Here is a 26,895-nt window from a genome sequence, read left to right as displayed (position 1 = left end):
TAATGCATATTTGAGTATCAAGAGAAGTTCTGCTTTTTTCATACTCAGAATTTAGTTGCCATGGTAACACATTCCAACTTGGAGGCTCTCTCCAGCAATATTCTGATTTCTATAGACTAAAAGCAGCTACTGCCCTTTTTTCAAAGGCTCTTGTATTTACTCTCTCTGATACAAATATATTCAATGGCATATTCATGTCTCTGAACTTAAAAGATATGTACTTTAATTCCTAATTATTAATTTAGAATCCAAACCCACAGGTCTAATGACTCAGTTTCTGGGGTTAGAGCAATGTCGTTCTGCAGTCATGGTGTACAACCAGACTAAAGAAAATACTCCTGGAAATCTTTTTTCTGTTATGTGGGAGGGTGAGATCAAGGGAGTTTTCAAGCAAGCAAACCGCAGGAAATCAGGCAATTAATATAGTTCAATCAGTTGTGGAAGACTTTCTGTTCAAAAAAGTCTCTTGCTTTCATTAAGATGAAATACTAAGAGTTTTTGCTATAATCTATGTTTATATGTAATTTGATTTCTGTACCACTCAGATTTCCTGGTGCTAAATAAAGAGACCATTGTCCCCATTTTTAGCATTGCACAGTACAGGACACGTTCTAGACTATTGCTTGCCAAAGCTGCAGCTGCTACATAGTGAAACCTCAGTTCCCCACTCAAAGGGGCATCTTTTCCTTGGCTGGTTATTATCTGCAACAGACACGGCTGCAACTCAAAACACTTGTTCTTCTAGACAGAACACGAAAAGGAACGATGACATAGTGCTAGCATTTTTGTCTCTAGGCAATGCAGGTAGTCTCCTCTGTCAGAAGATACCCTAGAAGATGATGTTTATTATTGTTTTCTTTTAAGGCAAGCTGTTCATCTTGTTTGTACTATACATGCAGGAAAGCTGACAATGAAAGTTGAGATTCTGACCCTATAATCTGTACAATGCAATACCACATAAATCATTAAGTGCTTATTAGTTTTAAATTATGTAATATTTGGGTGGTTTGTTTTGTTTTTTTTTTAATCTGCTCTACACACTTGCTGATTATACAACTATCATTTCTTGGCAACCAAACGGTCTAGTTCACCTAGCACTATTTAATAAAAAAAAAAAAAAAAAAAAAAAGACTTATTAAAATTAATCTGCTCAAAAATAAACTCTAGCATAGTATTTGATATAGGAAAGTCAATGCTTTGCACCAACTTGAAAATTGGTGTGATTCTCCAATTGAAACATAGCAGAGGACAGTAAGATAGGAAGACAAAGCTATAAACTGAGGAACTATGCTTTTAGTTAATATGTTCTTCTCTTCTTTACACGGCCAAAGCTTCTGCTGCTACTTAAATTTAAGTTTAAAGTGGCATGAAAATGATGTAATTACATTTTCAATTACCTCTTTTAAGAAATCCAAGTACTGTGTCTTCCTGATTTTCTACTTGAGATGCAATACTTAACTGAACATTAAAAACACCAAACTCAGAAGCATAAAACATGGAGTGTGGAAAGCCGCCAACTATCCTTACTCAAGTTGTTTCGCACAGTGAGAACACAGCTGGACTTGCATTATGCATAGCATCTATAGCTTGTATACAGACAAAACAGTACTCTTATTAGGTTAGATATGTGCCTGGATGTCTGATTTTAAACTTCATCTTCAAAGAGTTATAACCATCATAACAATGCCACAAACCAAAACACACAACAGAAATTGGCAGTTACAAAAGAGCTTTTGAGTCTCACTTGCTCGTCAGTCAGTTTGACGAGGCAACTCTAACCGGCAGATGGCACGAGCAAGTTCCTACTACCTAACCTGGGTTTCAAGTCTTTGCTCACTGGTGCTCTAACTTCAGAAATCTATCTTTTTTTTTTTTTTTATTCATTGTCACAGAGAATACAAGTTAAGTCCCTGACAACAGACTCTAAATTTACAAAGAATGGGAAGTCATTAAGACAAGGTTTTGTATGTCCAATTTCATAAAAGAAACAAACAAACAAAAAAAGAGATCTACAGTCAATCTGAAGCTGGCAAGAATATTTTGGTCTTTACCTGTGAACAATCCCACTCTCCAATCTATTTCCAAAGTTTCTACATTAGACAAAAGTTTGCTTTTCGTATGTATACAGAGATTCACTGTAGAAATAGCCCAATGAACTTAAATCCAGATCTGGATGCCAGATGCCTTTCTTCACAAATATTTCTGTTTCCACAATGACGTGCATATGAGGAAATGTACCCACTTCAACCATATGTGAGGCTGCAGTTAAATTTCTACTTTAATGTAAGTATATACCATTAATCTTACAATTTGACTATTATTACTATTATGCCTCTGAAATGTAATATTCTTCTAGAATCGCACTGCTGTTATCTCGACATATAATTTACACATTTAATTTTTAACATGCCCATTACACTGAAGAAGCCAAATGACAACTACTAAACCAGCCCCTTAATTACCACTGTTTCCAAATATCATATATTCTAAAGAAAATAACTGTGCTCACCAAAAGTTCCGCTGTTGCTCTTAAATTACAGAAGAAACCATCTTACCGAATGGATCCAATCATGTAGGGCTGTGCTAGCTGTACTACAATAGCTCCGCTCCCGAGCTGATGGCACGTGTACCCAGAATCCCAGTCGTAGTTTTTTGTGTCTCCATTCAACAAGGCATTGCGACTGCGACTTACACCTTCAATCACACTGGCACAATCTGCAATTGTTGCAATGTTTTCAGTGGGAACTGTGAATTAAAAACACAAAGATGAAAGACACAGTCAGATACCAATGGTCTTTACTTCTGGCAAAGAATTGGGAAAAATTTGGAAAAAAAAAAAGGATGAAAGTATGATAAACAAGGAAATTAACTCTCATTTAACATGAACTACAAAGCAGAATCAAGTGAATAATGTTTATCCAAAAGCACTCTTAATACAACTGGGAAAAAAAAAATCTTGTCCAGCAAAACTTTTGAAATTTTCAAACAATTTCTTCCTGTTTTCATGATGAAACCTCTCTCCTCTCCCCCTCTCTACCCCCACCCAAAAAAAAAAAAAAAAAAAAAAGAAAATAAAAGATAAAGAGAAAAAGTAAGTGGGACATAGTTTAAAGCAGTGATCTGGACTGTAAGAAATCAGGACTTTAAGTCTTCAAAACCAGAGCTTGAAGTCTCACAGCTCAGGAGACTATTCTTAACACATACCTGTTGGTACTTCTGCCAGCCTCTCTGACTTTATCAGAAATTGCACCCCACAATTTAGAAAATGAAATTGCTTTTTAATACTTACAAGATCCTTCAATAAAAGTATCAGACTACGAAAGGGAAGAAGAGACCACTAAGTTTGCTACACAAATGGAACAGTGGGCGCAGAAGTATTTCTCATCCCCCCGACATGAGATGTTTTTAAAGACATTTCCAAAAAAAAAGAGGTTTTTTACCAATTGTTTGGAAAAAAAAAAAAAAAAAAAAGAAGAAAATAAAAGATAAAGAGAAAAAGTAAGTGGGACATAGTTTAAAGCAGTGATCTGGACTGTAAGAAATCAGGACTTTAAGTCTTCAAAACCAGAGCTTGAAGTCTCACAGCTCAGGAGACTATTCTTAACACATACCTGTTGGTACTTCTGCCAGCCTCTCTGACTTTATCAGAAATTGCACCCCACAATTTAGAAAATGAAATTGCTTTTTAATACTTACAAGATCCTTCAATAAAAGTATCAGACTACGAAAGGGAAGAAGAGACCACTAAGTTTGCTACACAAATGGAACAGTGGGCGCAGAAGTATTTCTCATCCAGTCAAGAGAAAGGAAAAAGGTACGACTGAATACCACAAAAAAGAAATTATAATGTCCCAATAGCAAAAGGAAAGAAACTACTTAGAACCTCATCCTCTTGAAAAAAGGAAGGCCAATACCCAGGACAATGATTTTCCTCCAGGAGACACTGATGGACTTACACAGTACTTCCCCTCCCCGCCATGTTAATTTCATCAAGAACCTTTGCTGGATAATTCTTTTTTCTATCCCATATGCAGCCATAAAAAATGCCAGCATGCAGTAGCCTGCTAAGCCAAAGAAAGTCAAAGGTATTACTGCAGAATATCAAATTTGCCTTCTTTCACTAACCTTATATGCAGCTAGTTGAATATTACAGGGAAAATGAGCAAGTTAGGGAACTCAAAGAATTTTCAAATTAGTAAAAGCATTTTGGGAAAATCATGACAAAAGGAAGGGAGTTTCAGTAAAAACATGTAAGACTACAATTCTAATTGCATAGGCCAATGCTAAACTGCTACCTTGTGCTGCAACATCTATAACAAACTCTCCTTCACCTCTACAACCTCTCTTGCGATCAGTGAACATATCCAACACCATAGTCCACGTGTCAGCATCATCTAACTTCAGTTCTTCCTTCTCCTTGTACATCCAAAACTGAACACTCTAGCTTGGGAACTGCTGTTATAAACCAAATTAGACGAAGGATAATACATTTTTAGAAGCAGGGGAACATTACATACTTGGCAATAAAAAGAAGTGTAGTGTTGGGAGTTCCTATTCTTTAGCAAAGTACATAACTTTAGTGTTGGTTTCTAGAAAACTTTCCAAGGAGAGGAATGCTCTTCTTGTGCATACTTAGTCCTGCTTAAATCTGATTTAAATCCAATGCTAAGTAGCTTCCCCCTTCCTTTCAAATCAAACAATTCATACTATAGTTAGGAACTGACGTAATTTCAGCAATTTCATCAAAGATCAAGACAAGAACAGCTCCTGTGGGAGCACACTGTAAGGAGGTGTATTTTCTTGTGCATGGAGTATTTTTCCAGCACTGTTTTACAAGTGCTTCAACAATTATTTTTGAAATCACCCATTATTTCCCTTTGTTAACACTTAATCAAGTATGGTACTTCCTTTCTGTTTGTAATTCAGAGAGAATCCCAAGCTTTTTGAAAGTCACCTTCCATCAAAATGACAGATGAACATTTAAAAAAAAAAAAAAAAGACTATATAAGATGATCTAGTCAGGTCCAGCACTTTCCTGAAAAGCTCCGTTTTTACCTAACCTCCTCAACTTTTCAAACTCTCTCTATTCTTTCCCTCAATCAAAAAACTAATATTAAAAAGGCTGAAAAATGGTGCTCTCTGAACATGTAAAAATCAAGGTTGCCTGTTGAGATCTTGGGTTTTTTGAGAAAATGTTAAAAAGTACTGATATTTTTATCTAAATGGTAACACAAATTCTTTCAGCACAGGCTGTGTTAAAAAAAAAAAAGCTAAGATTTTGTGTGTCAACCTCTGATAAAGCACAACCAATCTGTGTGGTAATGTAATTTAAAAGAGAGTAAGAAAAATTTTATCAAAAATTATCTGAATGACAATGATCAATTTAACAAAATTTCCAAATTCACTATATCTCATACTAAACACTTTTGAAAATCAGAAAAAGAACAAAGGAAAACAAGAATGGCACACACATAAAATCAGAAATACAGAAGAGGTAAAACTGACAATATTTGAATATTCATGAGAAAACAATGTAAAGTACAGATGCAAATGTATCATTTTAAGCCCACTGCATACCGATAACTTAATTACATACTTTTAATAATTGTCTGTAAAATATGTATTTAATATACTACAATATCTGAAAATGGCTGAAATATAGCTATGTGAAATTTCAGAGCTAATTGTAAGAGCCTCCAGCACCCAAGAAAAGAGATAATTTTCCATGAAGAAGTAGGATTCTGTGTTTTAAGTGTACTAGTGTGTCAGGAGCATTATCTTAAGAAAATCAAAACACCATGAAACACACAGGAGAAAAAAGTGCAAGCTTGTTGCCAAGTAATAATCCAAGCACTGGAAAAACAACAGTTTCTGAAAAATCTACTGCGCTATTAAATGTGCTATCATCTCTGTTTGCTCATTAAAAATGACTAGATCCACCATATAATTATTCTAGAAACCTCTTGATTCCCTATTACTGAAAAGAGACATTCAGAAATTCCCAGAGTCTTACAGGGGAGCAGGTGGTAGACTTTAGAAGTACTTCACTGGGAACAATCTAAACAAAGCAAAGACTAACAATGCAAACTAAGAGTACTGGCACTGAAATAAGGTTTGCCTTGGCTTCCTTTCCTTCCCCTCTTTCCTGGGAGTAAGGGAACTTCTGTGAGTATCCATTTTATATAGGCACCGAAGCATCTTCTATATATTGCTGCTTTTTGTAGGAAGAGGAAGCTACCAAAATCTTGGTTAAAAAAAACAAATGAAAGATCAAGTGTCAAAATCAATGTACACATTGAGGTTCTGTGGCATATTCCGGACAGCCTCTGAGCTATGTAAGGCATTAATTGAAAGCAGTACAGCTCAGTTCATCCAATATTTTACCTCTGTGCCCTCTGAGCATCATCCTACACCTTCTCACATTTAGATTTCTGCACTAATCCGTGACCTCCTAAGAAGGTTTACACCGATTAGTCAAACTCTTTAACAACCACACAGAAACTGCCTTAGTGTGTTTTTAATATAATTCTATGGTCTTCCCTACAACGGTTAATTAGAAAGTGATTCTAACTAATTGCAGTGTGCAGAAGGTTCCATACTGTTCCTTCTCTCTAAGGGGGTCTGCCACTCCCTATTTTGAATGTTCATTATCATTTTTTATATCCGCTTGATAAATTTATTAAAAATACCATCTGGTGGGGACCCTGCTCTGTGCTGTATTTTCAAGTCTTCTGGTTCTCTTCCTTTTTCCTATTAGAATTTCTACTTCAATTTAGGTCACTTGTTTACAAAAACATACTGCCAAACCCAACATGTTTCCATTCTTGTTTCTTTTTATTAATCCACCAGCTATCCAGCTTTTACAGTAACCAATGTAGTAAGAGAAAACAAAAGAGGGGATTACAGATACAGAAATTGGGTTTTTTTGACTGCACATACAGCAGTTTTGCTCTGACAAATCTGATTCGCTTTTAGGGAACAGAAAAGATGTGCATTAACAAAGCATACACATTCTGCAAGCAAACAAAAGGAGAAGATGATTGAGGTTACAGGACAGCAGCATCAAAACATTTATCAAAACTTACTTTCTTGTCTCCTGGTCTTACGCTGCAGTATGGGGCGATGAACAGCCTGGCAGCATATTTAATTCTAGTAACAGCATTTTTATAAAGAATTGTCATTTTGAAAGCATGGCCTAAGGGCCATCTATACTGGCTATATTTAAAGATAAGATAGATACATTATTCAACTGTTCTTAGAGATGCCCCAGGAGAAAAATGTACCAGGAGTGTGTGGTAATCATATTTATTTATCACTCCTTAAGGTTTTTTTTCCCGTGTTTTTTTTTCCTTAGTTTTTAGCATTCTTGATTTTCCATAGTAATTATTTTTTTTCCCTCTGAAATACTCAGAAAAAAATTAATGCAGTCATTGTGAACTGGCTTCCATATCTGAATGTAAAGTACTTCCCTTCCTCTCACAGTCTGGACTGACTAGATTTTGCTTTCTGCCCATCCAGTGTAATATCACTGCAATCAATTGGCCAACATGGGGGAAAAAATGACAGAAAAATCCTCAAACAACTCTTTGCAGCACAGGAAGGAACAGAATGGAGTGGGCTCCTGTACCAGCTCACAGAACCAGACATTAATGAACCTTAATTCAGTTACTAAAATAAACATACAGAGAGCCAGCAGATCTACTAAGTAGTCTTATTTTATAGGAAGGCAGTAATTTAAAGTATTATAGACTGTTGAATATATTTATACTGCACTTTAGGCAACAGTCAGTCAAAGGTTCTCAGCAAAAGTGTCATCACTGCAACACAACTGCTCATTTTACTGAATTCTCTTAAGACACTAACAAAGCCATCAATTTGTGAAGAAATTACAAACAATAAATTATACTGAAAGGAATAAATTTTTGTTTTAATTAATAGAAAAAAGTGATTTTTCTCTCATGCTGACATATGTTAAATGCTCAGCTTTCATTCACTCCATTTTTAATGGTAAAATAGCATTCCTTTTCTACCTGAACATCTACTGAGCTGACAAAAGTTTCCTCACTAGAAAGTAATGGTTAGAAGAAAGAAAGCTGAGAGGGTTTGATTTTATTGTATTAAATAATTGAAAGGATGTTGGGCATTTTGCTTTCATTATTTTCCACATGCCAAAAGATTTGCTAAGTCTAATCTTTATTCAGTATACGAATTAGTACTTGTTTATTTTTACATGGTAGAAAATATTAAGTCTACAGACTTTTCAGTTAATTAAAAGTACAGTCACAAAGTCCTGTCTCCCCTTTCACATACTCTTTCTTATTTTCTTGAGCTGAAACTTGCTGATGACATTGCTATATTTCATTTGAATCTTCAATCAAGAAATCAACAAAGAATTCAAGAAATATTAACCCCATGCAAGAGTGACTGGAGAGCTGCCTGGCAAAAAAGGACCTGGGGGTGTTGGTCAACTGCCAGCTGAGTATGAGCCCCTCACTACAAGAAAGACATTTTGATTCTGAAGTAAGTCTAGAAAAGGGCAAAAGAGCTGGTGAGAAGTCTGGAGAACAAGTCTTATGAGGAGCAGCTGAGATACTGCTTAGCCTGGAGAAAAGGAGGCTGAGAGGAGACCTCATCACTCTCTACAGCTACCTGAAAGGAGGCTGTAGCAAGGCGGGGCTTGGTCTCTTCTCCCAAGCAACAGGCAATAGGACAAGAGGAAATGGCCTCAAGTTGTGCCAAGACTGGATATTAGGTAAAATTTCTACATTGAAAGGGTTGTCAAGCATTGGAACAGGCTGCCCAGAGAAGTGGTGGAATCATCATCCCTGGAGGTATTTGAAAGATGGGTAGATACGGTGCTGAGGGACTTGTCAGTGTTATGTTGATGGCTGGACTTGATGATCTGAAAGGGTCCCTTCCAACCTAGCCAATTCTATGATCCTATGATCAACTTCAAACAAATATCAACATAATTTCCGTTTGTTTCAGTGAAAAGCTTTCTGCAAGCCATATGTAGCTGGAGAATAAAACTCCACTAATATTTGTCTATGTCCAATTGTCAGTTTGGATTAGAATAACTTCAGAGAAGGATGATTTGTCAGTTGTGATATCTACTAGAGCTTGTGATTTCCAGTCCAATAAATTAGAACAAAAGCATTCAAATCATTAAAACTGGCTGTACTTTCAATTGCCAAACAATTGGCTGGCTACAGGGCTCTTTCATCAAACATTCTGCTTGAAGAAGGCTTTCAGAAATAGCAATTCTTTCAGAAGAGCCCTAGGAAGTACCCATCCTTCGTTGCAGCACTGGAAATTGGAAGAAAATTTTAAAAAAAGTAACTGGAACCATATGAACAGATCTCTGTTGAAGAATTGGTAGCAGTAACTAAACTGACCATGTGGCTGTCCTTTCCTGTAGAAAGAGGAAAAAAAAAAGCCTGCAGTATTTAGATGGCCTTCCAATTTTCATAATTTCCTAAGACTATGCTTTCAGCAGAACTGACTTACATTGCTGGGTAAACCTGCATGGCTTTGAAAGAAGGCTAACCTTTAAAAAACAGAAGAAACAAACTATGATAGCTTTGTGTGAAGTCAACTTTAAACTAGATACAAAAATAGCATCTCTCACTGCTTCCTTGGAGAGAGATAGAGCAATCTTTTACAAAGCTGAATGACACACTAGGAAACTGATAAGACTTGTTTCTCTTTGCTACACATTTCATATTTTTTTTTTTTTCAATAAGTGCCAGTGAGTAAAAGAGAAGTGAATGATTATTTATTCACTTCATTTTTTCCCTTTTTAAAAAAGTTATCCTAAGGCATTTAAGAGCACACAAATGAAGGTTCACAATGATTCATAAGTACTGAACAGCATTCCCCAGAGGCTGACCAAGGACATTCCAGTATTTTATATCCATCTCCTGCTCTTTAGCCATTATTCACTGTTCTTCCCTTCGTGTGTAATGTACAAGCTACAAGATAGTCTGATAGACTGAGACAGACTACAGATAAACACAACTTCATATAAAAGCTTTCCACACTGCACTCCCTATGACCTTTACCAGGCTCAAATCAGGACAGTAGACTGGTCAAAGCCACACACCTGCATAGTCCTTGACGGCCCTTCAGCACCGAGTACTGGACTCAGGAAAAGCACTAAGCGAAGTTATAATTTTTTTTTCCTTGGAGGCAGAAAGGAGGAATTGGTTCCTATATTTAGATGGGAAAAAACCAAAAAAACCAAAACCCAAACCAAAAAAGGCAGTGAACAGAAGCAGCCCTATGCCCACGGTTGCAGCTTCTTGTCACTGGACAAAGCAGAAGCTTTTGCAAAACATTACATCACACCAGGTACCACTTCTGCCTCCAAAGGAGTATGTCATCCCTTGCTTATGAATTTTTTTTTTTTTTTCTGATTCTAGATAAAATATTAATGACTAAAGACCATTCAAAATGTCAGAAGTAGAAGTTCATTAAAAGCAAACACTATGCTTTTGAGATTTAGAAAACATTTACAAGTCTGTTAAATGAAACAGTTATGTCAATGTCATGAGGCGAATACGCAGAACCGTTAACTAACTTACACATTTAGAGATAATACTATGCCAAAAGGAAAACTGCATCTCAACCCTAACATCTGCGTCAGGGAATAATTCTGTATGATTGAATTAATTTCTGTCACTTACCTCATTTCACAAGACAACAAAGCCTAAACCAACACTAAAACACCAGACAGTGCTAGAAAGAGCATTTCCTGCTACTTTTACTTCAAAACTGCTACTCAACTACCAACAGGTCATGTCAGTATTGCATCCAGTGTTTTATAAAGTAACTGTGTAAATAATCTTCAAGATTAACTTTTAAACGTAATATGTCAAGTTAATAATTTGTCATTAAAATCTTGTATGCAAAAACACAGCAACATAAAATTACTGTTATCATGAAAGAGTGCTCCATTTTTATTATTTGTTTACCAGCCTTCTAATCTTCACTTTACAGTAACAGCCGTTACATAAATACTATGTATCAGTAGTAATATATCTGATAAATTACCCTCTTTGTATACACAGTTTTCAGATCAAGTTGAATAGGTTTCACGAAGATTAAATAAATAATTACTCTTAAATCTCCACATAAGATCTCTAAACAAATACCTCTGTGGCCTTATTTCTTTGGAATGAGGTTTCAAATGACAAACTCTTTGCATATTATCTTCAGTGTTGTTTTGGTAGAAGTAAGGGTCACAAAGTCTGTCTGAAAGGACCATATGGCCTTCAAGGGCCAACGACATTTAATTTTCTTAATAAAACAAGTTATAGAAACAGCAGCTTTGTTCCAACCTAATTTAATACCATACTGCATAAACAATTAACTCAATAGTATTACCTAATACCACTTCTCAGGAGCTGAAGCTGACAGCTTCTATACTCAGTCAAGCTTAAAAGCAACCTACTCTGATTGCTGCACTTTCATATATTTTATGGAGCTTTTCTAACTGCTTCCAGTCCACTTTCCCCTATCCAGTCACTACAGAAAGAGAAGCAAACATTACAAATCCCCATTGGAGCGATAAAATAAATCTGTGCCAACTATACCCCATTGGTAGTCACACAGATTTCTTTTTTTTACAGAAGTGGAAGTGGGACAGTCTGCTTGATCAAGGGAGCCAGATAACATTCTACCTTACAGTAACCGTCACAGGTATGTAAACCAAAACTCTAAATGGATATAAGGTCACTTTGCTGGATCAAGGCTGTTGAGATTATATTTGAATAGGTAACATCAATGGCCATAAATTCTGATCGTACAGCCTTTGTGCCCCTGCACCATTTCACAACAGGACTGCCCTCATTTAGTCCCAAAAAACTTTTCACTTGTCCCTTTCTCACCATAAATTCTGTAAGGTCATGTATCCAACTGTTTCCACCTCATTTACAATCAGATGTTGGTCCACCTCCCCCTTTCAATTAACTACTCAAAAAAAATTAAGACAGTAAGAATTCAGTAAGTGTGTTGAGTATCATCCCTTCAATATAAAAAGCCTCTCTTTGATTATTGTCGATCACTTCAAATGACTTACATGTACAAAAGCTTCATTTACCCACAATGAATGACTGCGTAATTCCACTGATCACCATGAACAACAATGGATATTCACTATTATGTAGTCCAAACCCTATTTACCTGTAAGATTCTGTACCTACCAAATAAATTTTCATAAACAGATAAATTTTAATAAAGCCACATAACGCCTTCATCCACTAGATTATCTTTGAAACTCTGACGAAATGCTGAAACAGATCAAATAGTTTGCCTCACTAAAATGCTCACTAAACTGTAAAATATCAGAGAGTATCTGAAAGACAAGTCAATTACGGTACAAGTCCACTTTCACAAACATACATGGGTTCACTACCTTGACTACTGTTACAATTAAACAATTTTTTGGTTAACACACAAACGAAAACAAAAAAAAAGGAACATAGGTATATTACTTGAGTCCTAAATTAAGTATTTGCTAAATAAGACTGATAATCTTAAATCAAATATATACAGATATACGCATCACGTATTTGCACACAGTAACTCTGATTTTGTGTAAAGTTTTTTAAAAGTTCATAGCTGGCAGTGCTAAATATAAAATTTAGCTCAAAGGTTTTATGGAACTTGAAAAATTTTGGTTCTCCCCTAACTAGCTCAATGAAGGCAGATGTTTTCTTTAAACACAATTCCTCCTTACGGCTTATTTTATTTTCTTGTCAATAGCAATTGCAATATTACTTGCAAACCCCCTAAAAGAAAATGGAAATCTTTCTATTTGCATTATTGGACAGCTTGTACAATTTGAGGCTATATAACATAAAAATTAGTAAAGTGCAATCTGTCAGGCTACATATTCTATGCTTCTAAAAAAGACATCATGAATTTACACAGCAAACTTCATGAGATTGAATGTAAACATGCAATGCCTTTGTATAACACATGGGGAATAGGCAGAAGGAGTTGGGTGCCAGTTTTTCCACAGCTAAATACTATAGTTTTCTCAGGAAAAGAATTCACAACAAATATGTCTTACTAAAATCTTCCCTCTTGTTCTTTTTTGAAAACTTTTCCCTTTCATCTATCGTAGGTGCATACTTAAAATTTAAATATATTTTTTGCACCAGCATGAACTCAGAATTTTGCTGAAATACTCAATTTCATGCCAGAAGTAACAAACTGCAGGAAATCCCACCTGGACAAATACTAAAAGGTGCACAAAACTCTTCCCAATGTATTTCAGGATCTCACTCACGTGAGTTTATACAGAAGAAAGCACAGAAATCACCCTGTTTAAACTGTTTAAAAAAATGGTTATAAAATCTGACATAGTCTGTTATTCAGCATTGTTGGTTTGTTGGGGATTTCTATGTTAAGTAATGCAGTACTACATGGAGGTACTTAAATCAGTATTATATAAGCTGTCTGGAGCTCCAGAGGTAACAGAGCTCCATCAACGTGGTCTTCTGAGAATAAAGGTAGTCAACATAATGTTCTGCCATGGCTAAGAGTGTCTATGACTCTTTGGAGGAAAATCAACACCTGAGAGTTTACTTTCAGCAGTCAAAACCAGGCTGTGTAAGAGGCTCTAAATGCCTAAATCCATCTTTCACTGCAATAAATAACTGTGGTTACTCCAACCTTGTTACAAATTCAGGCTAACCTAGTGGGATGCAGGAGCAACCATACTATAACACGCAAAGAAAAATCAGATTAGCAGCACAGAGTGACTCAACTGCCAGTGGCTTTGTCAGCAGCAGTTGATTTAATTTGAACTTTAGCATTCTTGCAGCATCACTAGTTAATCTACAAAACTGGAATTTCAAAGAAGTTGCAAGGGCTAGCCAACCAATTCTATGTTCGCAGCATCATTTCACTCAATTTAGAGATTTCTGTGTGGAAACAGGAGTAAGAGTGCAGTGATGGCCAATCTTAAAAGGCAAGCATTCACAACAGTTCATGTAAACAGTTTTCTCTCTTACCTATCAGGCCTTTCTCGAGAGTAAAAGTTTTGTTCGTGAACATGCATTCAAATGCCACAATATGGAAAACTTTGTTCACTGTGTTGTGGGTCCCAACAATTCGAATATACCTATAGAGAAGAAAAAAAGGGTAAGTAGCACAAGGTAAGTATGACAAACTTCTATGCACTAAAATATAAATGATTCAGTTGGACTACATTCTACAGACCTGTAAGAACTGATTAACTGTAAAAAAAAATAAAAAAATAAAATAAGCAAATGAGTAAAAAGGGTATAAATTTCACATCAAAATTCCATCTACTCAGTTCCAGTGTTCCAGTACAATTTAAGAAACAAGAAATAACATTAAACAGCTGTTAAATCTAACAAAAATCTTTCTGGACTAATTTGCCAAGAAAAGAAAAATCAGGGAGCTTCTGGTTCAGAAATTATCTCTTAGTGCAAATGTGTGGTCATGGAGGGTCCAAATATTAATAATAAAAAAATCCCTTTACCAATTATACTTGTCATCACAATGAAAGATTTTATACATCCAGGATAAACCCAACAAATCAGTGAGACTTCTCCGCAGAAGCCGATAATTAATTCCATTTTAATATGACTGTTTCTAATTCTAATACTGGATATACAGGATATCAATGTCTTTGTTGGTGTATATTTTATTAATAAACACAAAAAAATATTAGTATCTGAAAAGCCAAATGTTACAAAACAAAGCTATCTCTGGGTTTCATTCCTAGTTGTATAACTTACACTTCTAGACTCTAATTGAAAATCAAATAGAGCTGCTCTTGAACACTGTGACCTATTCACCTTCTGTATTACCCCAGAGGCTTCACATTCTCTAAACAGCCATTAACCTTGATTCAGTCTGATTCCCCCATTTTCTGAAGAGATCCAACAGTTCTTACTAAAAATTTTGATAAATCCTAAATAGAATACGGTATATCATCTCTATAAATGTCAAACAAACAACACAGAAACCTACCTAGAACAAATACCATTACCTTACAAAATGGATTACCCACATTGCAGAAAGCTTTATATTAAATGAATTCATTTCAATTAAGAAGTATCAGAATGTATGAAACTTAAGCAATATCCTCGGACTGAGGTATAAAACGACCTTTCTCTTACATATTATAATTATAGCTCCAACATATTGGCTGTTCACCAACAGCATCATTTTGGCTTGTGTTCTTCATCATACCAAGTTGAAAAAAATATATAGCTTTCACTCTTGAGATATTTTTTTTTTAAACAATAAAAACTCTTATAGCTGTTTACCGTACTAATGTTCAACCTCCTCCTACACTTCCAAGATTTGAGTGCCTTATGAAAGTGCTCTTATAAGCAAGCCTCAATGACCGTTACTACTCATATATACTGGTTTGTCTTTACCATACATAGAAAAAATTGTCTAAAAAAGAATTTTAAAAATTCCACGTATTACATGTAAATAACTGCAAGAGACAACTAAGTTACCCGAGTATCATGATTTTGCTAAAACTGCCAAAGTTTTTGACCTCTGCTCCTTTTACCTTACATAATAGTTCCACTTAAAATAAACCAACTATTACTTATTTTGATTAAACTTGCAAAACTGATATATAACGTGCTCAAAATTTCACTTTAAAAATTAATTTTATTATCATAACTTGAAACAAAAAGAATGATATGCTATTCCCTAATTAACTTACAGATAATCATCACAGTAGCAAATTTCCTGTAAGTCATTATGTGTAGAAAAAGTTGTAAAACTGGAGAAAATAGTTATTTTTCATAAAGAAGGTGAAACCTACATTTTAAGAGTAAAGCAGAACTTAGCCCTCACTATGTAACTGTGACAAGTGCCTGCAAAAAGCATTGCAGGAAATGTTAGGATACAGTCAGGGAAACAGCAGTTCTTTCCCCAGACCTGCCCACGTGAACCAGCCCGTTGCTGCAAGGTGATACATGAAATGCTGTATTTTGGGATTCATATTATGAAGGCAAAACCACAGCAGCTTCAGTTTTTCTTAACATGCCATGTACAATCTGCAGTGCTTTTCCAAGCGGGGCAGGCAGGCACAGCCATAGCAAAAGCATGGTGGACACACAGAAGCGGGACCCTCAAGGTTTCTACTCACAAAACTGACACTGAAGAACTGAAGGTCCATTGAAAAGATTATAATCAAATTACTCAGGAGATTAACAATTTCCCGTTCAGAGAAAGTTAACCTGAAATTTGAAACAATCTTTCAGTTTTAAGAGGTCTGGTAGAGAACCTCAGCTAAGGGTATGCCTACTCCTTGAAGTTACAGGCACAAATGTATTTAGTCCAGTCTTTTCAGATTATTTTCTTTATGTCAGTTCACAAGCACAGTATCAACCCTAAACAGACAGGCAATGACCAGGATTCGACAACAGTAAATGCTCTCGTTCTATCCAGCATTGGAAGTGCAGAGTTTGACTAAACATGGAACAATCTTTAGACGTTTTAAGCACACGCAGTGGCTGGCTCACCAGAGAGACTCCCTCGTCTCTCTCAGGAAAGAAAGGAATTGATTGAGTTGTGCTGCTTGGTCAAAACAGGCTCCAGGCTGCCCAACAGCGCATTACTAATAGAGCTACTTTGACACACTTCAGTTACGCTTCCTTGCTTTAAAGAGTTTAGAGAATAAACAAAGTAACAATATTAATAATATTAACAGTAACACAAGAAAATGCTTCATAATTAGCATTAGAAGCTAGTTTATTTGGATTTTTTTTTTTGCATTATGAAATTGCAACACTAGAGCAAAATTCTAGATTGGTTTTGGCTTTTTTGTTTTTTTTTTTTTTTTTCTTTTTTCTTTGGTGGGTTTTCTTGGTCATTTGCTTGTAGTTTTTTAATATATCAAGAGGGTGAAAGATACACACAAGGCTTGAATAGTTTGCCATGAGAAAAGCATCTTCATCATATTGCAAACTTCGGTTAAATAACATATTACTCCCTCGTCAGCAAAGTTCTCTGCTAACAGGTATAAAAAACCAAAGCTTATTCTTATATGCTAAATAGCCTGTTATTTGGAACAATAGATGATAATGTTTCACATTGCTGGAAAGTTAAAATTTTGTGGTAATGTAAAACAAGATCCCATTCATCAAAATGATCTTGTAAACATTAGTCTTCTAAAGTATATTATTTTGATTTTGTAAAATTATTGCAAGGTAGAACGTAGGGTTATGACAACCCCCCTCCTTTCTCCACAGTACAATAAATTTTTTTTATTCTTTCCTTATCTCTCTCAAGCTCAATGATCAGCATTATTTCCTGCCTGAATCTTGCATTCTTCTACTTGGTGGAAATTAAAATAATGTGATATTCAACATCCTTTAACATCCTAACTTCTATAATCACATTCTCAGATTTTGTATTAAAATTGTAGTTTATTACTCCACTTGATGCAAGATACTAAAGCCACCATAGCCTGAGACTGAAAAGATAATCTTCCTTCAAATAAGGCAGAATTTATGAGAAATGCCCAGTACCACTAGGTAAACAATCTGTATCTGAATTTCAAATATCACCAATGAAGAGTGATCCTGAAGGTACGCAACCCATTTCAGAAGGATCAGAGGAAGACATTGTAAACACTGAAGTGGTACATCTTAATGAGAACACTGAACAATGGGCTGAAAACAAGAAGTTGTTTCAGGAATACGACAGCGAGGAAAAACTACAATGTGGACAAGTTCAATACCATCAACGGAGTATTAATTCAAAGCATACAGATTTCAGAAATGTAAAATACCTGTTATAGCTTATGACATGCTTGAAAATTTGTAAATATTCCCAAGCAGTTTCCTGCTAGATGGAAATGCAACTGAGTCATAACTAAAAACAAAAGTATCCTTTCAGCCAATCAGACTGCGTGTACCATCTCAACACTTTCCTGGGGTGATTTATTAGCTGGAATACAAGTGTACAGGTAACAAAATCAATATGAACAATTTTTCAGCACATGCAACTTTGACAAATGCTTAAAACCCATGGGACATGTTGTATGTGGTCACTCACTAAGTCTTTAGATCATGCTGTAGTGGTTTTGTCTGGGACAGGTCTAAATTTCCTCACAGTAGCTTTTGTGGTGCTGGTTTGAATTTGTGATGAAAATGGAGTTGATAACACCGGGATGTTTAAGTTACTGCTGAGCAGCGCCTGCACAGCGTTCGAGGCCTTTTCTGCTTCTCACACCCCCCCGCCAGCGAGCAGGCTGCAGGGGGCACAAGAATTTGGGAGGGGATACAACCAGGACAGCTGACACCAACTGACCAAAGGGATTCTCCATACAGGAAAGGGAGGACGTTGGGAGTGATGGTGTTCACCTCCCCAGGTAACTGTTACATGTGACGGAGATCTGCTTTCCTGGAGATAGCTGAACACCACTGGAATAAATCCTTCAAAGCTTTTGCTTTACCTGTTAAACTGTCTTTATCTCAACACCCAAGTTTTCACACGGTTACCCTTGTGATTCTCCCTCCTGTCCCACTGTGGGGGAACGAGTGGCTGTGTGGGCCTGAGCTGCCCACCGGGGTTGGCCCACACCACCCTGATACTGCTTTTGGCTCTCAATGACAGGACAGAGCAGCAACTTTGCTAACAGGCCTAAGGTACAGACAGCTGAGAATTCAGTACCATAAAATCTAACAGCCTTTTGGCTCTCACAAGCAAATCTGCACCAAGTGGTAAGAATATCATTTCTGTCAATGTTATCTAGTTGTCTCCAGATACGATAGGAGCGAGCAGGCTCTGGGCTCAACTGTCTGCAGCAAGCTAAGAAGAAAGTCCTCAGGCCTCCAACAGCTCCTCACTCAGGAACCATAGTTCAGGTCCCACACATGGAAAAAGTGACAGGTTGAACACCCTCTTCCCTCCAAAGGCTCTCATTATGAAATGACTACAAGACATCATCAGATCAAAGGATACTTAATTAAGACTGCAGGAGTGAACAATTTCATAACCTTGCAACTTTGGAAGTTTAACTGCCTTAACGCTTGCTTTCTATGTACATATTTATACAAAAAATACGTCCCAGAAGAAAACAAATGAATCTTGGTTAAGTTAGTATTTTCTTTCTTGCAACTAAGGGAATAAAAAGAAGCAGTTGCGGGATTGGACGTGCTGGAGTACACTACAAACAACAAATCAACTCATACAGAAATAAACTAAAACTTTCAATGGCGTAATAAAACATTTGATTTGATCTCAATTCTTTTAGATACTAAGAATAAGGTCAAACTTGCATAGTCAAGGTCAAAGGTCAAACTTGCAAAGTTTTGCAATTATTTTTCACTGTTCAAGCAGTGAGAACAAATATAGTATTTTTCCACCTCCAACACTACATGCTTGCAATTATCATAGTCCTCTGAATTAGAAAAAACAGAGGAAATAAGCTAAAGATCATATTTTTAACAGATGAGATTTCCTGAAATACAATACAGGTATCTTTTATGTTGATTAAATCAACATAAATGTGTATAGTAATTATTTTTGATAATCACACAGAGTCATTTTTCTTCAAGTGTTTGGCAAGCATGTCATTAATTAAAAAGGACCACTGACCAAACTTACTTGTGTACGCTGAATTACAAGATAATTTAAAAGCTTTGATTACCACAAGATGGAGGGAGGAGAAACAGAAGAAAGCCCAAACCCTAAATGAACAAAAAAGAACTTCAGAGCACTTTGTTAGAGGGTGACACAAGCTTGGGCAACCTGATTAAGCTGAGACATAGGAATGATGAAGAATTAACTGTATAATCAAAATCCTGGTACCAAACTATGAATTTTAATTATATTGCTCACTGAGGAAGAGACATGGCAGACAAAAAACAAGGAGGGCAGACATTAAAAACACTACAGGCAGTTTTTCCAGTTAAATTAGAATTTGTTCACTTTCCTGTCAGGAACAAAGCAGCTTTATACAACACAAAGTTATCTATAAATCTTTGTGTGATAGGAGAGTAAAGAACCACAACTCAAGGGCTAGACTAGCTCCTCTATCAGTGGACTTAGACTCAGCTGATAGACTGGGGAAAAGACAAAAACAACCCTGAATCATTCTTTAAAAAAAACAAACCTTGATTGCTTTAGGGGGTTTTAAAAGTACTTTCCTGGCAGATGAACAGGAGTACAGCATGAGAATTTTGCCTGCCCCTTTAGAAGACATTTTACTTTGTTTTCTGGTCCTGTTTGAGAATAATGGATAGTGATAGTATTTAAGTGCTTTAAGAGTTTCATCCATGCCACAGACTTCTATAGTCACAGTTAGTCATGCTACACTTGCTTCTGAGATTCCCACGGTGGGAATACCAGAAAAATCTGTATTCTTCATTTCTTTTTTTTCCCCCACTAGCAAGCAAATTATTTTAATTAGAAGGAAAAGGTATGTTCTACCGCATCTTGGTACAATCTTAAATTACTAAAAATTTAAGTGAACTACCTGGCTTGATTAATTGGGCACCCACATGGCAATGCCCTCATCTATTCCCTATTTTTCCCAGAGCAATTATTCACCTTTACACAAAACTATGACTCAAGCACTCTGTTGTGACTAGAAACACTCACATTTCTGCACAACATACATTATGTTTTACTTCTGCTTTTTACATTTATACAACTGACACATTTAATTCAGATAACAGCTGCTGCTGAGCATACCAGTATTCAGCTGTGGATACCCTGGAGGACTACTAATACCAAAGCTCAGCTGCCTCCATCAGAACGGTACTTAGGACATGTGTGTCAAAGCGTAAAAATATGCATACTCTAGGATCTGTTTTAATCCTTCATTATAATAACACCAGTAAGACACAGACAAACTCTGGAATATATTAAGCATAGATTCTAATCTCTTGAGAATATTGAGACAGAAGACTAAGTAAAGACAGGTAAAGGAAATTAACTGGTATTTTGCACTGATAACCACTCTAAGTTAGTATCAAAGCAATCCAGAACAGCAACAGCGAACTAAAACAAAGAACTAAATGCCATCTATACAAAATGAGCTCTTAAGAACTTGGCATTTCATTTTCCTTTGTGGAACATTTGGTATGAAACACCAGTGCTAGTCCTACATACTTCATATCTCCTCTAACTGCTTAGAAACTGTTAACATTACATTCTGATCACTGCCACAGAGACGCATGAGATACAGCCCAGTACACAAGGGCATTAGAAGACATTCTGTTTGTCTTCTAATGGAAAAGGAAACAGTGCTATTCACTGCCATACAAACCCCATTTATTGACAATTCCATAAAACGTACAATCTTTCAGACTCACACAGCTGAATCAACAGACTCATGACAGAAGCATTAAAAAAAAAAAAAAAAAAAAAAAAAAAAAAAAAAAAACAAGGAGGAAAAATCTATTGCCAGAATTAAATCACATGGAAAAACAGTGGACATAAATAAATAAAGAATTAAGCCAGAACAAAGGTAGAAAGCATTCTTGCCTTTTGACAGGAGTCAAGTTTTCCTGCACTTAGATGAGAAAGTCTGATAGAGTCTATTTTATACCTAAGGAAATCCCTACTGCAAGCATAGAAAACAACAGTGTCTTGTGTCTTACACAAGATAAAATCATTGAACTCTAGTAGGAAAAGAGTAAGTAACACCTGCAAAGCCTGAACAGTAACATTTTCACCTTCCTTCCCGATTGATGCAAATACAAGAAACAGCGTAGCAGTTTGTAAACACAACACATTTCTTCCCATAATTTGCTAAAATCATTCAGATGTTTTATACTGCAGCATTCAAGTGGCTAAAAATACATCACACCAATTCAACTACTTACAATGGGTATTAGCTCACTGAAACACTACTGTCAGGCTGGAGTGGTACATTGGGTGCCACAGCCCCCCCAAAATTTTGTTGTTTTGATTAAATGCAATTCTTGATCTCCTACGATATGAAAATAATTTATGTTTGATATGTCTACGAACTACGCCACTAAAACTTGTGAGCAGCTGAGCAAACCTGCAGAAGACAGAAATATATTTACTGAGCTACTGAATTCAAGTCTCTTCAACTGGTTCCTCTACTAAAGAATAATTTGATTTAATAACCAGTCATATAGTTCCCTCCATATGGTAAAACATCTAAAAATAATAAACTGTTTTAAATGTAATGTCATAAATCCTAAAATCAATTTGGAGGCAATGGAAGAAGAACAGAATAAATGGTTACCAGAAAACCAAAGACTTCTCTTTTAAACCTTATTTCTTTTAAGTGTAATAGAAAATAAAGTTCTTCAAAATAAAATTGGTTCTGTTTTACCTCAAACAAAGACACCTCTAAATAACACAATTCTTGCCTCAGAAGTGACAGCAGTGCTCTGCGGTAGATCTTTTAAAGGAATTTTAGCATGCAGTTACGTGAATTTTGATACTGTAGACATAATCTTCATTAGCATATCAATTCAATTTACCTGAATGTGCACCTACTTCACTTTATTAAGCTGATGATTTGCACTCAGTACTGCATTATTTTGATATGCAGCTAAAAGAGAAGTTATGTATTTTATTCTTATATATTAATGTAGTGAAAACATGTTTGAGGAGGCAGCTCTTCATTATACTTCAATGCTTTATTCCTAGCTGTAATTGGTGTCAGTTATGACTAGGAGGCTATTATCAGGCTAATACTATCTTTTCCTCCATAATATTATTATTCTCAGTATAATGACATAAATCTCTGCCTGGAAATAGAAGCAATCAATATTATTTATTGCTGCCTTTTCATTAACTAGAAATTTACAGGGAATACAGACTGTGACTTATTTATGTCCTTCATGGAATGGAACCTTTGAACTTTAGAATTAACGTTTCCCCGTCACAACACCTTCTGGCCTTCTTTACCTATGTCCAAAGTCAAATTTTCACACTTGATTTTCATCTCTTACTACATGTCCTCAACTCATGCCTGCTTTCCTTCACCTGAGCAGCTCAGTGTTTCCTATTTCACGTATCCTGAAATAGATTATATATTTGATATATTGAGAATGAATCTTGATATACTTAGAATATAGCCTTCAAATTTTAGTTGAAGTCAATAACTAACCTGTGTCCTTTCCACCATAAAATGTTTAAGAACCCTACTGCCTCCATATTTAGCAGTAATTGTGGAATTGATTTATGTAATGTATGTCCTTCCACATATACCCTATCCATCTCTTTCATATCTGATTGAAAAACTTTCTCAGCTTCCTCCAACTCCCAATGGCTCAACTATATCAATCCCAAACTCAAACTTCCTGATAATTTTTTTTATATTAGTTTATAATGCCTTTTTTATATATTACTCAGGAGAAGGCTGCTCAGTGTTTCTACCTAAATAAACACAGCTGACACTCATTTTCAGATTCTTTACATCAACTCTGAAAAGGGATGGATAAGCCAAAAGAATTCAATAGTGCCAAACTGTTAGTGAAACACTGGTTTATAGAAACTTTTTAAACCAGTTTCAGGGAAGAGAGTCTTACTCTGCAGAAGTGACTGAAGCACAGGGAAACAAAGTCAGGCTAACTTTAATGCCACATCCTACATTGTGGATTAAAGCACACACAAGTCTTACAAAGAACCCGCAGAATCTCAGTAGCTGAAACCTGCATCCCTACAACTCACCTGCTGTTACTAGCAATGCTAGTTAGATTAAAGTTTAAACTGGCATACCTAACTCATGTTAGGATCACATTTTCATTTAGTTATACACACGTACTGTAGAAATAGGATTTCTACATGAATCAAACTGCATTTAAAATGATCTCTTATACTCAGAGATTCTACTATATTTGCTGATTTTCCACAAATAAATAAGTAAAACAAAAACACAGTGGTTGGACATGAACAAGTTTCAGCTCTAATAATTTTATATAGCTGAAATACTAAAAATAATGTCTGATTCCATTTTCTATATGTAATGACCAAGTTCATACATTAACCACTGTGTGAAAACACTACAATTAAATACTATTTAAAGATGCATGTATGTACATGTCAAGCAATTTGGGCAACAAGCAGCTAACAAAATGCATAATGCTAAAAGATCAACTAGCATATGAGACTTGATAACTACTTCTGTTTCAGGAGAGGTATTTAAGCAAAAAGAAAAATGCAAAACAACAACAAAAAAACCCCAAACATTCCCAAAGCACAACTATAACTAAGGAAAGAGTAGAAATAGTAGGAAGATTGAGAGTTTATGATCTTTAAGGTCCACAAGGACCTCATATTTGAATTTGCCTGGCTGGAATCCATCTGTGCCCCATCAGGCCATTACAGAAAGCATAAAGGGGCATTTACTACACTTCTTTTGTTTCTCATGATACAGAGCTTTGTTCTCCTGCACAAGTGCAGTACCATTGTGAAAATATCTCAGCAGATGTGCATTGCTGGTATTAATTCGTAAGAATTCAAATGTTATTTTTACTATAAATATTACACTATTGTTGTAGAACTTCAGTATTGTAAAACTTCAGTATTTTGAACCCTGTGCATACGCTTTTAGTTCCACACCTACAGCTTTGGTTTTCCACCTCTGTTTCAAAGCAATAACGCTGCACATACATAAAACAAAAACAAATAAATAAAATACAAAAGTATGTTTTATTACACTGCAAACAGAAAGCACTGTAGCTGCATTTGTACTATGACTCTAGCCATGACTATTTTGCATTAGTGAAGTCTATGAACACATCTATTCTACACCAAAAAAAGTCAACCTCAAAATGACTCACATTCTCATAAATACTAATGCTAAAGGCCTGAGACACATTTAAATTAGAACTCAAAGTTAAATCTTCATGACTTTTGAAATATTAAACCATCATCATCAAAAATACATTTTTAGAGATATTACATAAAATTTATGCTGTGATGTCCCTTCCCAGAAAGAGACATTCCAGACCTGCACTTCAATAAAAGGTTTGACTATACACCAAACTTCAGTCAAACAGAAAGCTGAGACTGACGACTTTGTGTACACTTTGGCCTCAAAAAAGCAGCCACGCTTCCACAAAAAGCACACAGTTTAACTACTCATTTTTGAGAGTGAGTTCATACATGGCTAACGTACCCCTTTCCTTTTAAAACAGAAAGATTACTTGAAATATTCTGTTATCAATTTTCTTCTATATTTATACGCGTATTATTGTTAGTGCCATAGGATCACAATTAAGCTCTGCACCAGTAGATAGGATCAGCAAGCCTGATACTGCCTACTGTTAATGGTTTAACACTCTTTGGCTTTTCTTTTTTAAAACCTATCTGTTCAAGACCTGTTTAACGTCAGTATTCTCCACAGCATAGAGAATTCACTATATTATTGATAACCAATATAGGCTTAGAGTCTGTGTTCTTACTCTATAATAAATTCTGTCTGAAAATTAACATTATACCTGTCCCATGCTGTATGAGCATGTAGTTAGCAAAACAATCTTTCAAAAAAAAGCAAAAATCTTCTTGTACCAGTGGAGATTAGAATGATGATGTCCCATATTTGGGACAGAAGGCATTAGCACTAGCCATCATAAGCACACTCCCCATGCAGAGGGCAGAATCGCAACAATTCTAACAACTGCTTTTGAAGTCCTCACACTTGATATTTTATTTCAAAGTAGAACATTTACTCCATGGTAAACACATTCAAAAATATAGAGAAAGAGTTTCTACAACTGTATCTGAAAACTAACTGGTGGAGGCTCCTGAAGCAGGGAACAATTATGCCAAAAAAGTAGCACATCAAAAACTGGCATCATAAAAATTTCTGCTCCTCCCACCCATTATAGAATACGCAGTCATATTCACTGGGATTCCCTAATGAAAATTAAATGGTGTGTTTATATATATACACACATATATATGTAAGTGTATACAGATATATATAAAGGTGTGTATATATATATATATGCATGCATATATGTAAATATAAACACAGATGCCTAAAATCACTGAAGAAGTCAGTACAAAGCCACAGTTAAAAGCTAGAATGGACTTGACATATTAGCTCATGAACTTCAGATTTCAGAATAAGAGGTTGATTTAACATAGCACTCAATTACAAAGATCCAAGAAAAATTACTTTAAAAGCTTGAAAGAATAGGATTATGCACCTCATCTGCTCAAGGGCAAGCATCAACTAAAGGATGCTCATGTGATGAAGGTTAAAATGACAACACGCACTTGATGATTAAAGGAACTTTATATATATTCAGAATCTCTGATGTTTTGGAGGTGGAAAGAGAGGAAGGTTAATTTCCACAGAAACGTGGGTGAACAAGTAAAACTGAGAACACCAGATACAAAGATAAATCATATTTGAGTATTATTGTTTTGATATTATACTGCTAAAATGTGTATTCAAGATTTTTGGTTTGCCTGCAGGGTTCTGGTTGGTTTGGTTGGTTTGATTATTTTTTTTTAACAGAAATCTGTTGACTCAGAATGGATGAATCTTACAAGACAATGCATTACCATCTTTCAAGCAGGAAAAAGGCACAGAAGGGACACCTTGGCATTTAATTTAATATCAATGATATTGCCACTTAATGTCCACATTCAATAAATTTGTAAGTTAAAATATGGGGCAGGTAGCTATCTAACATTTGATGCAAGTTAATTCAAACTTGTCAAATATATTGGTTTTGACAAGGCCAAAACTCTTACAGGAAACAAATTAATCCCCTTTTAAGGACATCCACACAAGGCAACAAATGGTTTGCCAGAATCACAAAACACTTCATCTTCTTTAAATCTTAAAAATTTCAAAACCTAACACTTGACAAGAACTATGCATTCCGATTATTTACTAAGGGTTTGGGCTTTTTTTATCCCCCTCAATTGGAATGAATC

The 26,895-nt window shown here is 35.6% G+C and overlaps 1 protein-coding gene across 1 annotated transcript in view; it reads right to left on the bottom strand.

The window, feature by feature from the left end:
* BTBD9 (BTB (POZ) domain containing 9) overlaps positions 1–26,895 on the bottom strand; it is a 117,392-nt gene that overhangs the window by 30,723 nt on the left and 59,774 nt on the right. The window contains exons 8-9 of the mRNA XM_014950696.1: positions 14,022–14,131; positions 2,556–2,745 (exon numbers count right to left, since the gene is read on the bottom strand). Coding sequence (XP_014806182.1) covers positions 2,556–2,745; positions 14,022–14,131 — 300 coding nt within the window. The remainder of the gene's footprint in view (positions 1–2,555; positions 2,746–14,021; positions 14,132–26,895) is intronic.

This window comes from Calidris pugnax, unplaced genomic scaffold (assembly GCF_001431845.1).
Source record: "Calidris pugnax isolate Ruff unplaced genomic scaffold, ASM143184v1 scaffold24, whole genome shotgun sequence".
NCBI lineage: Eukaryota > Metazoa > Chordata > Aves > Charadriiformes > Scolopacidae > Calidris > Calidris pugnax.
Note: the sequence above shows the minus strand (reverse complement) of the source record. Positions and strands in the feature narration are given on the sequence as shown.